Genomic DNA, 15,972 nt, shown 5'->3' with positions numbered 1-15,972 from the left:
GTTCCCTCTGGCCACTAAAGAGGTCAAAATTCCCTCGCCCCAGGCCAGTTGTGGTTCCCCTCTTGACCTCTCCCCTGGCCCAGGCAGCCAATGGGTGCTGCCCAACTGTCCTTCCTAGCTAGACCCTGCTGCTCCGGGTTCCCCGCTCCCACAGTGCCAACTCCTGAGATGAGCTCAAAACTCACCACTCACCAGCTGCCAGGCACAAGCAGGTGCTGAAGTGTGGTAGTCCAGTCCACACACTGGAATGACTTGGCAACAACCACACAGACTCACCGACAGCCCCCCCACCTCCCATCCACAGAATCATGGATAAAGAGCTTTGCGCAACCAAGTCCTTCACTGTCTCTGTGGTTGGCAAACGGCAGTCTCTTTACCTTGAGCTTGGGCTGGCAACTGAGCAATTCTCTGTGGATTTCTGTAACCATACTAATCTTACCCTGGCCCAAGGCTATGTGGTCCAATGCATGTCCTAAGCCTGGTAGCCATCGATGCCACAGAATTTCCCGCCCGCCTTACTAGTCAGAGCCCCTGGCTATGGAAGGCAGCCTTGCCTTGAAAGTACTTGTAGAGAGGCTGGTCAGGTTGAAGCTGTAAAGTAGCTGTTCATCTGTCACAGCACAGCCCTGCGTCTTCACTTCGTCAGGACAGACAATCGGAGTCTCCCATTCAAACACAAAGTCGCAGTCATTGGTCCTTATCAGCTTAGGAGTTCCCTGTGGCCAAGAAGAGCACGAGTCTTAAAAACCATGGGGTGGCTGGGCATTGGTGGCACACGCCTTTAATTCCAGCACTAGGGAGGCAGAGGCAGGCGGATCTCTGTGAGTTCGAGGCCAGCCTGGTCTACAGAGCAAGTTTCCAGAACAGGCTCCAAAACAATACAGAGAAACCCTGTCTCGAAACCCCCCCCCCAAAAACGGGGGTATGAGTACAAGATCCACCACACTTTTGCCTGGGAACAGAGAGGAACTACACCCCTGCCACACACGGCACAAGCAGGCACAGCCAAACCAAAGCAGGTCTGCACTCTGCCACATCTGGACACCAGGGCTACTTATGAGTGACAACTTAACCCAGCCGCACACGACACAGGCTAGTGAGCTTTGAATTGGAGTCAGTCATTTGGGAATTCTGTTTACACTTGCTGATGAGATCTTTTCTGAGTGAGTCACATGGGAAAGCGCTTCTACTACAAACGGCAAACACTGGAAGGACAGACACCCTTCCAAACCTCTCCCAGTGCCTCAACTGCCCAGGACACTGGGAATGAATGGCCTGAGTGCCCTTAGTGCATCCATCGCAGGGTCAGCAGCCAGGGCTGAGGGCAGTCCGCGTGCTCATCTGGTCCTGGATGATACAGCTACGTATGTAGATGGATGATGGCAGGTACCCTAAGACCTGGCTTTCTAATCAGAAGATGTTGCAACCTTTTGATGCATTCGGAATTAGTGCTAACTAGAGCTTCCATGAGTGACAGAAAGTATCCACGTTAACTCAGACTTACTCATGCCTCCGGTAATGTTTTAAGTGGTTTCAAGACACCACTGCAGCACTGCCCACAGCAGGTGCTCTGAGTGAGGTAACAGATGACAGGGCACTTACCATGCTGACCCCTCTCTTGCAGTGAAAGGCAATGAGTGAGGTGTAGTTCATGTACTTGTCCGCCAAACAAGGAGTACTGCTTTCAAAGTTCAAGTAGACTTCATTCGCCACAGGGTTGAATATTGGAGGACCTGTGACTCGGCCAATGTCCTAAAACAGAAGGAAGCAGACCATGCTTCATGACCAGTCCAAGGCTGGCAGACTAGGAGCTACGTCATCAGCCTTTCAAGCAGCACTTCCTGTTGCTCTGTGGCTGTCAAGCAAGCAGATCGCCAGCATGTGCTGAAACCGGAGACTTGGATGGGCACCAAGGGTGTTTCTACTCATAGTCAGCTTTCAGATTTGAAGCCTTAAGGATTTCTCTCCTCACTCACAGCAAGAACGCCACCGTCTCCAGCGCCAGGAGGAGGAAGGCAGGAGCCCTGCCAATGCTCCTGTTGGTGTCCTGAGACGGCCCCTTACTCAGCTCAGCAGTGCCTACTGGGTACATCCACACAGGGGACAACTCTTGTTCACCACGTATCACTGCTTAGGACAGCGGCTGACACACAGCGGCTCTTCAATAGGTACTTTTAAGTTAGTGAATGAAAGGCAGATGGACCAGAAACACGCCTGTACATATGTGCACTGTGTGCATGTATGAGAGAGAGGTCATGTGGAAGTATGTGTTATGTACCAGTTATAAGCATGTGTGTGTGCACATGAGCACATCTATGGTGAGGTTCTGCTCTCAGCTGCAAAGGTCTTAAATCACCACTGAGGGGCATGTTGAGACCACATGACATATTATCTTCATCAATGACAGAACCTGAGGCAAAATTTTAATCTTACAAAGGACAGCCAAGCAGAAAAACTCATCAGACTGAACCCCTGGGAAATGGTTCACCATCAGAACAGCCTGTCGGGACGCTACTCAAGAGCCTCCTAGTAAAACCTGGTTCACGCCTTGGTCATCTTCCGCACACTTCACGTCGCTTTTAAAGGACATCTGATGTCCCTCAAGAGAACTTACAACTGAAGTGAATTTGGGGTTTAAAACATTGTGAGAGGGCTTGGCAAGCCATGAATCCCATTCAAAACACCCACATCTACACCCAAAAGCTTTCAAGGTCAAGTATTGAGTTATTAGCATAGTTGTTTTGCCCTTACGTCTAACTCATCACTAAGGAAAGAGCCTGAATTTCTGAGGTGTTCTAATTACACAAGTATTTGAAACAAAAACACAAGCTATGCTGGTGCTCTCTTGCCCTTCCATGTAAACACCTCAGGTTCATCCCTGAGGCTCCTGACTCAATACACAGAAAGCTCATGGGGAGGCTGGAAGGAAGGCCCAGTGGTTACAAGTGCCCACTGCTCAAACATGGGCCCGGGGTTCCCAGCACCCACACCAGGCAGATCATACCCACCCGTAACCCCAGCTTTCAGGGGTCCAGCACCTCTAGACTCTGCTGGACACCCATGCCAATCTGCATATACCCATACATGGACACAGACACATAATCAAAGTAAAAATCTTAGAAGAAGAAAACTGTATCTGGGGCCTGGAGAGATGGCTCCGTGGTGACAAGTACCGTTTGCACTACCAAAAGCACTCTAACACTTTCACCAGCCAGCCCTGTCATGGGACCACCAACCTACAGATTTTTCAGGGGATTCCCTGTACCTTCCTCCAGAGGACAGCAGGAAGGTCACAGCCGCTTGGAACTCCTCCCAAGGGATCAAAACCCTATTCTAGCTCCACAGCACCTACATACATGCTGCATCCACTCATGCATACACTTTCTTTTCAAAAGCTTATCAAAGCAACCGTTCAGTCTTCATGCAGCTCCATACTCTTGTCCTCGTCCTCCTTAGCCATCTGAGCCTACACTCACTACCCTCTCTGCTGAACGCTCCCCTGGGAGCACAAGGCACAGCACACAGGCTACAACTAGAAACTTGCAAAGATTCCTAACCCTTCGCCTTACACACTTACTATAGGGGGCCCGTTGACAGGAACTTTGCATATTGCAGCGCCTGCAGGGCAGGGCACTCCATGCATGGGGTTCAGTGGCTGGCAGATGTTGATGTAGAAATCAGGGGTGGTATCAGAGGTGCCATCCTCACTTTCATCGTATGCCTCATAGCCACCAGTACGATGGATGAGGGGGGACAGGTCAATAACTGAACTTCCATTCCGCACAGTACATTCAGTCTGTAAAAAAATGAGAGGGAGGGAGGGAGGGAGGGAGGGAGGGAGGGAGGGAGGGAGGGGGAGGAGGGAGAAAAGGCAAGTAATTTTCCTTCAGTGACCACAATGGTTATCCAAAAGAAATCAAGAAGCTAAACCAGGTATGATGGAATATGTCTACAGTCCCAGTACTCAAGAAGCTGAGGCAGGAGGATTGCCACAGGTCAAGGCTAGCCTGGACTACATAGTGAGTTGAAGGCCAGCTTAGGATACAGTGTGAGACTTCGACCCCTAAGAGAAGAAAAAAGGAGGATTGGCTAAGGCCCCCTAGCCTTGGGTCTGCTGGAACCCGGCAACTGAAGACCCAGGTGCAGCTGTGTGGCACGGGCTCTGCCTCCACTCACCACTTGCTCACAGGCCAGGGGCGTGTGCCAGGAGAAGAAGAGTGTGCACGTCTGCTTGTCCAAAGAGATGAGCATGGGCCTGTTGGTAGGTCCAGCCTCAGGCCGGCACACGAAGCTGATGACACTCTTGTACCTCAGGCCTGATTTGGAGGGACACAGGGACCCTTCCTCATACACCAGCTGCAAGACCTGATCCACATAGCTCAGTCTCTTGCTGGGCTTGCCAACGCTGATCCTGGTCTGTCCAAAGCAGGCCCCTGCACCACGTGGAAGGACACAGAAAGCACTGGTAAGGGGCCAATGGCTAGTTTCCTGGGCACCTGCAGCCCCAGTTAAACCTGGCATGGCTTGTCATGCAGCCCGGTATCTCCTAACCACTGCAAGGGCTGGTACTGTGGGTCCGAAGTGGTGACAGGGCTGAAGCCAGCCCTTGAGACAGCAGGGAGAGACAACAGTCAGGCAACAGAGGTTATGGCACTCACCCACACCAGGGCCACAATTCTCATTCTCCCCACAGATGCTCATGTAGACCAAGCCCTTCTCACTGTAGGAGACCGTGACGCCAGCTTTGCCTCGTAAGGAACTCAGGTCAAACAGGTGGCCTGCGCAGTAGACAGAAGACGGAGCCGAGGCTCAGGAGGGTGTCTCCAGCTCAAATCACATCGGCCAGCGTTGTTTTCACTTTCCACACCACTCCTGCACACTGACCAAGCATGCCAACCAGCAGCACCTGTCACTTGACCAGCCGTCTCCAGACTTAGAGGAGGGCCTCTGTGTCCCACAGCAACCACTGGGGTCCCTGAGGGCCCGATCCATCTCCCTGACCATCAACAGTCTGCCAACCATGTCCCTCTTGGCACTGAGTGAACAGGAAGAGCAGAAGCCTTGTAGCAGCTGCGCCACTGGCTCTGAAGGATACCCAGGTCTGTAGGCCCTAGCACCAATGTAGCCAGTGGTACCAGCAAAGTTACCAGGAGCACAGCCAAACAACAAGATGGGACTGGCTTTCAGGGAGCAAGGGGCACATGGCCGCTTCCTCCTAGAATGAGGAGGCTCAGAGAAAAGGCCAAAGATGTCCACCCATCATCAAATGCACTTCCTCGGTCCCTCCCTGTGCAGGGCTGGCGATGCCTGTCCCTCACCTGTGCTGGGGTTGGTGACTTGGCAGTCATCGTGCGTGCTGCTCTTCACAGGGCAGGCGGCAGGCGTGGGCCAGGAGAAGGTGTACTCACAGTCCTGCACAGCACTGATGAACAGAGGCCTGGAGCTCTGGGGCAAGCGAGAACCCACATTAGAGTCGCTGGTGCAGGAGGGGCGCCACCCATGCCCCAGGAAGGTTTCTTGGCAAAGCCAAGCCACAGTAAATCTTGGGGTGTCTCTATGGGGTAAGCATAGGCCAGGAAAAGTAAAGGCAAGGTACCTGTGGGCCTCACACAAGCAAGTCAGCAAAATACCAGGGCAGAAGCCAGCTGAGGGAGCCAGACATTTCCTAAGGATAGCCCCAGGGAGCCCAGGCAAAGGACTCTGTGGGCAAACACTAACCAAACGCTTAGCTAGAGAACTAGTACCTGTCCTAGTGAAAACAAAAGGAGCCACCAAGAGTGCGTCACTAAAACTAATGCTTCTGGGGCACCGGCCACAGCTCCCTCCTGGCCTCAGGCACTTCCCCCACGACGGAGCTGAGAGCACTCACTCCCTGTCTGACTGTCCCCTCCTTCCTGCGCAGCAATCAGCACCGACGCACAGCAGCCCCACCACCCTCCAGGGTATCGTGGCCATAAGGCATCTACCCCCTGAAGATGAGAAGGAGCCAAGCAGGAAGCCTGCCGCTTGCCCCGCCCGCCACTCCTCACCCCCTCTGCCTGCACACCCAGAAGGAGAAGGGCTTCTCCAGCCAGACCCTACTTGCCCCGCCCGCCACTCCTCACCCCCTCTGCCTGCACACACAGAAGGAGAAGGGCTTCTCCAGCCAGGCCCTACTTGCCCAGTGCAGATGCCCCATCACACACACAAGCATAGGGGTTCCTCCATGTCAAAGATAAGCTACCCTTGCCATCCACATCTGCTGGGCACCAACACCAGGCAACCATGCGAGGAGCCATTCGGAGGGCCAGCCCAGCGACACGGGCACTTCTGGTCTCCTTTCTACATCTTTCCCACAAACACAGGACAGACAGCCAAGTGCCAGCTGCCCTTCCAGTCTTTAGGGAACCAGACTAGACTATCCTGTGCCTGAAAGTATCCAGGTAATTGCCTAAGGAGTCAACAAGGGGAGGCGCACTCCCAATCACAGACCTTCACAACCAGCATGCACCAGAACCATGAGCTCTGCCGCCCGTGCCCAGAGGAAGCTACTAGTGTCACTGGCTCACGCTCCCACATTCCTCTGGAAGCCATTAACTCACCACTTGGTTCTCACTGCAGGTGAAACGGATAATGGTTGACTTTCTCCGAATCTGGTCTGGACACAAGTCACCGTCCACGTACTTCAGGACAGTCACACCACCTGTCCACTGAGGGCCATCCCTCACCTTGCCCAGGTTCACAGGCTTGGAGCCATCCAGCAAACACACGGCTGCCTCTGGAGGGCACGGCTCTGCGACACAGGACACAGTCAGAGTCTCCTGGGGTGACAACTGCAGTGGAGACTGCTCCTGGACTGCACCCCCGCCACGCCACGCCACGCCCCCACCACGCCCACACTCAAGGCAGTGCGGCACTGTTAGCGCCTGCATTCTCACCCTTTAGTCGAGACAGTACTAAGAACTCTACTGACTTCTTGTCTCCAAGCACCTGGGTCTTACCCTGGGGAAGGGCCAGCCCTGTACCCGAGTCACGGGCTTCCCAGAACAACACAGCCAGGGAAAGCTGGCCACGGCCTCCATCATGCTAAGGGCGCAGTTGAAAAAGCATCACCTAAGGTGATACTATTTGTGCCAAGGGTGAGACTGTACCTCACCCCCCCAAATAGGGGACCTTCTCCTTAAGCATTCCAAGGAACTGTTGGGCAAATGTCGGTCACACAGTGTCCTGTAATCTCCATTCTCATCCTAGACCTGGAGACCTCACCCTAAATGGTATAGTCCCTACAGGATTTCAGTGGCCACCTAAGGTCTCTGGTCCCCTCCCACCCCAGCCTGCTCTGTCCCACCCACAGCCGTGTTCTCACAGTCAGAAAGGTTACTGTGTTCCCTCAAGAGTCCTTGGCATCAACGGAGCCTGGGGCACACGGGGATCTGTCACCACGGCCCTCGGCTCTTCTCCCTCCCACGGAGGCCTCTCCTGCTGTCTTCTGGCCCACCCTCCTCCCCCCAAGGGGAGAGGACTACTTACCACCACCGCCAGCCTGTGGTGACAGAGACTTGCATATGTTGATGAGGTAGTGCTCGGTAGCCCCTGTCCTGGTCACAGCCTCCCAGTTATCACTGTATCTCGACAGTGAGGAGAGGTCGATGGAGTTGCCGGCCCCATCCCTGCAGGGAGCAGAACACCACGGCCACGGTTCGGTGCGTGACAAGGACACGCTTGGCACTTTCCTCAGAAAGGCTCAAGCATCAGTCGATCCCTGATGCCCTGTGAGTCAGATGTCCTGGAGGACAGGACTCTCTCCATATTTACACAGAAGGTTCGCTTCAAAAAAATGAACAATCTGAAAAGCCAACTCTGGAAAAGACTGTCCACACACAGGCCAGTGAGAGGTGGAAATCAGTGGCCAACAGAAGTCACCACTGGCACTCAGAGCATATGTACCCACAGCCAATCCCAGGAGCTGCCCCACCAAGCGCCACTTGCTCTCTAGACCTGAGGCCACCAACGACTGGAAATGAGTATGAGTGGGTGTAGACCTTTTGCCTGAATGACAGACCAGCACTACATACCTAAGACAACAGGGAGCTATGGAAAACTGGCCGTGGGCCACATGCAGTACCAATGTAAGCAAGACAGGGCACAGGTGCCACAAGACACCAGGTCTAGGTCCAGGTGAGGGCAGGTGAGCACGAGCTCAGGGGCCTCCATATTCAAAGGAGAATGGGAAAAAAAAAAAGCCTAGTCATCCAAAAGTAAAGGCTAAGCCAGGAGAGATCAAGCAAGACAGATTTAAAGGGGCCACTCCCATGGAGTTCCTCAGGTTAACAGGAAAGGGACACAGGCAGATAAGATCTGTTCTTTAACTATCAATGACTAAAAGAGCTGGGGGAAGGGGGGCAAGGAGAAGGGATGTAAGTTTGGGAGTTGGTTGAAAAGTTTAGACAGGGCACCCAGGCAATGCCTGGGAGTGGGGGAAGTATGCCTATTCGCCTATGTTTGTGTTCCTATAAACGTTTGCGTGTACATGGGGACCACAGACTGGTCGTGTATCTTCCTTGACCATTCGCCATGTTCTTGAAGCAGGGTCTCTTGCTGAACCAGAGTTCACCAATTTGGACAGTCTAGTTCGCCAGCTTGCTCTGGGGACCACACCTCTGCCTCACAAACCTCAGCCACTTGACATGTAGAAAGGTACTTAGGATTCTGGCTCCCCAGTGCCCAGAGAATACTCTCTCAAGAGCCTGATCTCTGAATAGCCCTGGAGCACAGAGCAGCAGCACCCGGAAAACGCATCACAGCAGAGATGCCGTCGGAGCAGAGGCCCTGCGGCCCTGAGCCTGCCATGGCTGAGAATGGAGACAAACAAGGCACAGACAGTGTGGCTGAGCCGGAGGGTGAGGGGGAGAGCAACGACAGCATCGGGGCAGCCCGCGGCCCAGCAGGATGGCAACCTGCAGCTCCTAGCGAGATGGGCAGACTGCACTGCAGCGACCTCAGCCACGGGTCTGGCTGATACTGTCAATGACTCTCCTGTTCTGAGTGCTTGACCTCGGTGTGTGGCAACGGCAGAAGCAACGGGGACCCTGAGTGACTATGCAGAGCTAGAGGCAGGCAGAGGTGGAGAGCCAGCCGGAAAGTGAAGGGAAGCCAAGGAAAACCACCAGAAGCAGACCTCAGCCAGACAACACCAAGCTTGACAAGTTACAACAGCGGTGACACTCCTGAGGCAAAGAGCCAAGTCAGGGGGTTACAGTCAGCCCTGGAGACCCACGGGCTCCACGTGATGTGAATGCAAGACATTCAGAAAGCAACCCTATGCTTAATGGATTGTCCTTCTTGTCACCATCCCTAAACAGTGCAGTGCAACCGTGAGGAGAGGAGTGTTTTCTCTGAGAGGTTCTGCATAGCCCAGGCTAGCCCTGAGCACAGGAGTCTCCGGCCATGGTTACTCATGTGCTCACCGTGCTACTCTTTATAGAGTATAATGATTATTTAGCCAACATTACACTGTATATAGTATCCTAAGTGATCTAGACATGACTTAATGTATACAGGAGAAGTACACAGTCAGGTACAGACCACAGTACTTCATATGAGACCTACACATCCCCAGACAGCACAGGGGTCTTGGAACCAGCCCCTGCCTGTCACATACAGAGCAATGGATGACTGTGCATTTTTCACCTCTCAACTATCAACACCACTGACAACAGAGGTAGGCACGCCGTTCGGAGTTAGAGGACGTTCCCAGACGAGCTGAGGGGGGGGGGGGCGCGCAGCGGGGGGAGGCTGAGGGCACGCATCTCGCCGCATCCATTTTTGTGCAGGATGAATTTACTCTACACATGAGCTGCTATTTTAATTAATAATGGAATTTCTTCTGATTTCATTTCTACAGAAATACCTTTAAGAAGAGCTTCATATGCTCAGAAAAGAAATCTAAATTTTACTCTTGAAAACTAAAGCCAACTTCAAATGCAGTAAGAGAACAGCACAAGCATCATGCTATCTGCACAGAACAGCTCACACCTGTCAGAATACAGTGTTCCAATGTGGTTCACATGAGAACAGTTTGCCATGCGAGTCAGAAGTGGTAGCATTGCTAAAGCAATGATTTTACAGTCATATATAAAATTACTGAGCGTGTGCATTCACATATACTCTAAAGCAAATCACCACCTACACAAAACAGATGATACCCAGGGCAGGCGAGGGAAGCAGAGAGAGTCAGCCTGTGCCCCGGTGTGTGGGGACGATGCAGATCTTTACAGTGTCCCTTCACAATGTAGAATGGGAAGGACCCAATGGGTTTCTGAGTGAGCCTATAGAAATCCAGTTATGAGGGGAAACGTCCCCTAATCGCATGCCGGGGTCACAAGAAACCATGTGATGGGGACCAAGATGGGCACCGAGAGCCAGCAAGATGGGGCTTCACTATACGACACTCCCTCCCCCTCCATCAAACGCTCCGAGGGGCTGGGGAAAGGGTCCTGAGGAGTGGGTGCACAGGGGCAGTGGCCACTCCGCTCCTTACAGCCCTAGACCTGCTTCTGTCCCTGTCACCTCTCCATGTGCAGCACCGGAACAAGCTCCCCAGTGTGAAAAGGAGTGAGCGGACTAACCTACGCACTAGCTGAAAAGCCAAATTTGACCCAGGTAGGCCGACTCAAAGAGCCAACAGCCGCATGAACTTACTGGGTAGAGCACTCCGTCACGTTGAAAGGTGGGCAAGCATACTGCGTTCGCCACTCGAACAAATAGGAGCAGTCCGAAGTCTCCCTCAGAAACACTGGCTGGAAAGGCAAGGTGAACATATATAAACACGGGAGCACAAACGAGCGAGCCGAGCAAGCAGGTGCTCTGTAGATGATGCATCTCATTAGCTCTGCCAGTAGACCGGTCCTTAAGAGCCGCAGCTGGCGAGGGGCTGGGCATGGAAGTGGACGCCACACAGGCTCACCTTCTGGGTACTCCGGTCACAGTAGAAGTAGATGGTGGTGGAGCGCTGATACACCTGGTGGCAGGTGTCCCCCCCCAGTGTAGTTCATTTTCAACACTCCATTTTCGTATGTCAGCTTCTGAGTAAGGAGCCCTGATCAAGGAGAAGCAAATCCGTGGGGTTCGTGACAAGTGCTCCCGGCTGTCACATCACATACACGCACACGCACACACGCACATACGCGTGCGCACACACACACACACACACACACGCACACGCGCGCACACACACACACACACACACACACACACGCACACACACACACACACGCACGCCCATGGTGCTGGACTACCCATCCTGTCCACACTACAGGATGGGGGAAGAGGTATATTGTTCTCTACAACCTGAGAGACGCCACCTTCACCATGCTGCACACGGCAGCCATTTCTGCCTCTTTTAAACATGAAGCTGATTTAAATCTCATCTCCCTGCTGAAATGGCTTGAGTGACTTATTTGTCAAATGGGGGCTGGGGATTGTCTGTTAAGTGAGACAAGGTCTCACTATGGGGTGAAAGCAGGCCTCCTACTCAAGATCCTCACATGTCAACTCTGAATGCTGGGATGACAGTGGCTAACAGGCACCACCATGCCAAATAACTTGTATCAGTTTAGCTTTATTATTTCATGAATGTTTTCATGTATGTCTGTGCACCACACACATGTCTGGTGCTTTCAAAGGTCAGAAGAGTGATGGGGGAAGTCCTTCTGTGTGTATGTTGTCCTATTGGTTGCTAAATAAAGCACTGTTGGCCAACAGGGATGCAAGATAGGTGGGACTAGGTGTCGAGGAGCATTCTGGGAAATGTAGTCAAGAGTAGAGAGTTGCCATGGGAGGAGAGGACACATGTCTGGAGATACAATAAGACCTTATTTTAGAAAAATATATTAGTAGTCATGGGTTAATACTTGAGACAGAACTAGCCAATGAGAAGTCCTGGACATTGACCAATCCCATTGTAACTAATAGAGACTCCAGAGACTCCGTGTGTTATTTTGAGGATAAAAGTGACAACGAGACCCAGGCAGGAATCCCGTAACAGAAGAGGGTGTCAGATCCCCTGGGATTGTGTTACAGATGGTTGTCTGCCACCCATGTGGGTGCTCGGAATCGAATCCTGGTCCTCTGCAAAAGCAGCCAGTATCTGCAGCACAACCTTGTCAGTTTTATGGCTAAGCCTTCTACTACACACGTCCCCTTCGGTGCAGCCCTAGGATATACTGCCTGCAGACATCCAGTGCTGTCTAGCTCAATGTGTCCCTTAGCGGGCATAAAGAAAAAACTACGGGCTTAGGGTTAGAAATACCCTGCAAGTCCCACACAGAGTCCCCTTGCAGTTCATAGCCACCTCATCTGAGTCCTAACTCAGAAAAGTCTAGCTTTTACTTCTCCTTTATCTTTCAGAAACAGCTCACCCCAGGCATGCTTTCCCTGACACTATGGGCTTCCTCACTCCCACTTCTGCCAACTCTCAACACCCGAGGTTCAAACCCCAGGAGCTACATGGTGCAAGGAGGGAACCAACACCTGCAAACTGTCCTGACATCCTCTTGTGCCCGGTGATACCCATCCTGCCTCCACACAAAAAAGACAGGAGAGGAGGAGGGGAGGAGGGAGGAAGGGAGGAAGGGAGGGGAGGAAGGTAAGTAATTTGCTTGTATTATTCAGCATGTCCTCTGGTTGGAGATGGCTCGTTCCTCCCATATTAGAGAATCATGACCTTTGGCATTATGTCTTGACATTTTACAACTCAAGAAGAAAAATCAGTAGTACCTGCCACTTTCTGAAACGTCTGTGATCCTTTCTTTTCCTGGCATGAAGAGACTACCTTGGATCCATCATGGACAGGACAAACATCTGAAGACAGCTTCCCACAGACCCGGAAGTAGTAGGTGTACTCTCCAGCAGTGATGATGGTGTCACTGAGGGCCAGGGGCTTCAGGTCATACAAATTGCCATGCCTGGGGTCTTTTACCTGGCAGTTGTCTCCTTCAAGAACACACAGGAAGCCAAGAGAAAGTGTTATCACACATGTATTCCTGTTTCCAAGGGGTCAGAATTTCTTTAGGAATTAAATTTCTTATTTACTTTGCGATACGAGAACTGAACCTAGGACCTAGCAAACATTCTATCACTGTGCTACACTCTTAGCTCTATTTACTGATTTGAGACTGTGTCTCATTAAGTTACCCACACTGGCCTCAAACTCACTTACAGTCTAGGGAGGCAAGCCTTGAATTTATAGTTCCCCTACGTCAGTCTCCTGAGAAGCTGAGATTACAGGCCTGCACCACCAGACCTGGCAAGTATCAAAAGCGGGCTACCTCCATGCTGTTTTGTTTATGTATAAGACAGATGACAGCTTTGGAAAGAAGCCTAAAGACATTATCAAATTTCAAGAAGCCAAACCCATCCTGACTGCTTTACCAATTTCAAGAGAAACAAAAATCCAACCTAAGTACAGGAGAGAAAGGCCAGTGGTAAAAATTAGCAAAATGCTTCGTAAAGATGTCAAGGGGAAGCAGTGACTGGCATCTCCTGACCCCACCAGCAGCCACCAGGACAGGGCTTCCTGAGACACCACGAGTTGGCGTCTACTGCACCACACATTTATAGCAACTCGGCGGCAGGATCCTGGGGCTTACCTTCCACCCTGACCACGGGACAGGCTTCCACTGTTCTCCACACAAACAAGTATTCACAGTCTTTCAGGAACTGGAACACGGGTGACCCCTGCAACAGAAGCCAACAGTTTGCCTTGTTTTCTACTTACTTAACAAAAACAAGAAAGCGCTAGGTTAATATACAATCTTTCACTTGCTTAACAAGCATTCAGTATTTTATGTAGTATCTCAGGCTCAAGGAAAACAGTATATTCTAGTCAAACACTAGCAATGCCACTAAATCTATAAAAACAGACAAACTTTACACAGCATCAAGACTAAGGGGAAGTGGAAACGGAAGGACGCTGCCATGCACACTCACGGATGTCTGGGCACATTCGAATATTATCCTGGTGGAGAAGCGTTGGTTTCCACACTTGTCACCATTGACATACAGGATGCTGAGGGATCCGTTTGCATCGGCTTGAGGACTGATCTGCACCACACCCAAGTTCAAACCTCTGTCTTCCGACACCATGCAGGCCCCCACTGCACTGCCTGGGCGAACAAGAGAGAGGTGAGTGAGGAGGGCTGGCCTTAATGCAAGTCAGCCTCCAGGGGTGCCGCAGAGGGAGGGCTCCAGCACACCATGGCATCTGGGAATGTACGGGAGAGGAGTGCAGACACTCAGGTAGAAGCTTCTTCTCTTCCCGTCCACTGACGTGTCCACGGCGGTCCACGGCTTCCTGGCCATGCTCAAGGCACTGAGGTCATACTCATTCCCAGCTGAGTCTGGAATGGAAGGAAACACCATGGAAAACGTTTTTCCTATGTGTTCTAGGCCTCTTTCCCCACCATGTAGAGACTGCCGCAGTGCAGATGGAGCGCCTTGCAAGACCCAAGGAAATACACAAGAATCCTGGCCTGCAGAAATATACCGATGTCCCTGCTGGAAAAGCCGTCACAGGACAGGACAGAGACTGAGGGGTAAGGGGACACAGCCAGGTCAGGGCACAACTAAGGAACTCGTAGATTTTGTGTCTTTTTCCTTCCATATATGAACCTCTGACATACATCTGTATTTGATTTTCTTTTTTACTTGCGTTTTCTTCTCAGTTCTTTGGCGCATCTGACCCCCAAATCATAATTTAACCCTTAACTGTATTGGTGGGGGCTCTCTTCAAGAGAAGCATGTATATCACTAAGCAGCACTTAAAAACAGGCAACAATCACCATATTAACTATGAAGCAAAGCACACAGGCCCTATTTACAAATGGTTATCTTGCATTCAATCATGTAGACACAGATAATATAGTCTCTCTCTCTCTCTCTCTCTCTCTCTCTCTCTCTCTCTCTCTCTCTCTCTCTCTCTCTCTCTCTCTCTCTATCTATCTCTCTCTCTCTCTGCTCTCGTCTCTCTCTCTCTCTCTCTCTCTCTCTCTCTCTATCTCTCTCTCTCTCTCTCTGAACTCTCTCTCTCTCTCTCTCTCTCTCTCTCTCTCTCTCTCTCTCTCTCTCTATATCTCTCTCTCTCTCTCTCTCTCTCTCTCTCTCTCTCTCTATTATGTTTTTTCTCTCTCTCTATCTCTCTCTTTTTTTTTTTTTTTTTTTTTTTTTTTTTTTTTTGTCAAACCCAGCTTGCTAATTCCTAGACCTCACCAGTTACTTGGCAATCTACTCGAGAAGGAACACAAGCCAATGCAGTTTCAAACTCAAAGAAAGTGTTCCGTATCCCTCGTGTAGAGTCGATGTCCTGATGCAGAAATTTGGCGGTTCCTGGGTAGATGTCATCGTTGCAAATGAAACGGATGATGAATGCTGTGCCTGCAGAAGAAAAGAGCCGTGATTCAGCAGGCATCTCAGACTCAGGACAACGAGGGCAGCAGGAGACCTAAAGCCACCCCTGGGACCACATAGCAGGGCAGCCAGCTGACAAGGGGTCTGATCCAAACAGAGCAAAGACATGCTCCCAGCAATACTGACTGACACAACGGACTTAGGACAGGGGACCAGAAAGTGTTCACATGTCACATCAGCTATCAATCCATAAGAAGACAAGCAACTCTGACCTCCTGATTTTTTTCCAGCAAACCCTATATACCTACCTCTCCCCTGCAAGACGAAGGAGCAGAAGGCCACCCTGAGTGAGTTCACATACGAGGGCTACCATAAGAGACACCACAGCAGTCCTGCATTGTGCAAAATCAGAGAACAAGACCAGGCAAAGCAAGGGGCTCGCCCGGAGCTCGCCACTTCTATTCTAGGCGGAACATGGAGCCACAGGAATACTCTAGCTGGGAAAGAACTCATCTAATCAAACATTTTAAGAACATCACTGCTGCACTGAGTGCAGGCTCTTCTGTAAAAACCAGGGTAGCTGCTCCG

General features: G+C 51.4%; 1 protein-coding gene across 1 annotated transcript in view; it reads right to left on the bottom strand.

Moving 5' to 3' along the window:
• Positions 1-15,972, bottom strand: part of Igf2r (insulin like growth factor 2 receptor) — a 93,270-nt gene that overhangs the window by 11,626 nt on the left and 65,672 nt on the right. The window contains 16 exon segments of the mRNA XM_040758167.1: positions 555-716; positions 1,603-1,752; positions 3,578-3,796; positions 4,177-4,433; positions 4,659-4,778; positions 5,319-5,445; positions 6,582-6,772; positions 7,510-7,649; positions 10,681-10,778; positions 10,946-11,020; positions 11,022-11,077; positions 12,757-12,972; positions 13,629-13,716; positions 13,969-14,144; positions 14,235-14,378; positions 15,247-15,411. Of these exon segments, the coding sequence (XP_040614101.1) occupies positions 555-716; positions 1,603-1,752; positions 3,578-3,796; positions 4,177-4,433; positions 4,659-4,778; positions 5,319-5,445; positions 6,582-6,772; positions 7,510-7,649; positions 10,681-10,778; positions 10,946-11,020; positions 11,022-11,077; positions 12,757-12,972; positions 13,629-13,716; positions 13,969-14,144; positions 14,235-14,378; positions 15,247-15,411 (2,384 nt within the window).

Source organism: Mesocricetus auratus, unplaced genomic scaffold (genome assembly GCF_017639785.1).
Source record: "Mesocricetus auratus isolate SY011 unplaced genomic scaffold, BCM_Maur_2.0 Super-Scaffold_100018, whole genome shotgun sequence".
Taxonomy (NCBI): Eukaryota; Metazoa; Chordata; class Mammalia; order Rodentia; family Cricetidae; genus Mesocricetus; species Mesocricetus auratus.
This window is presented reverse-complemented; position numbering and strand designations above follow the sequence as displayed.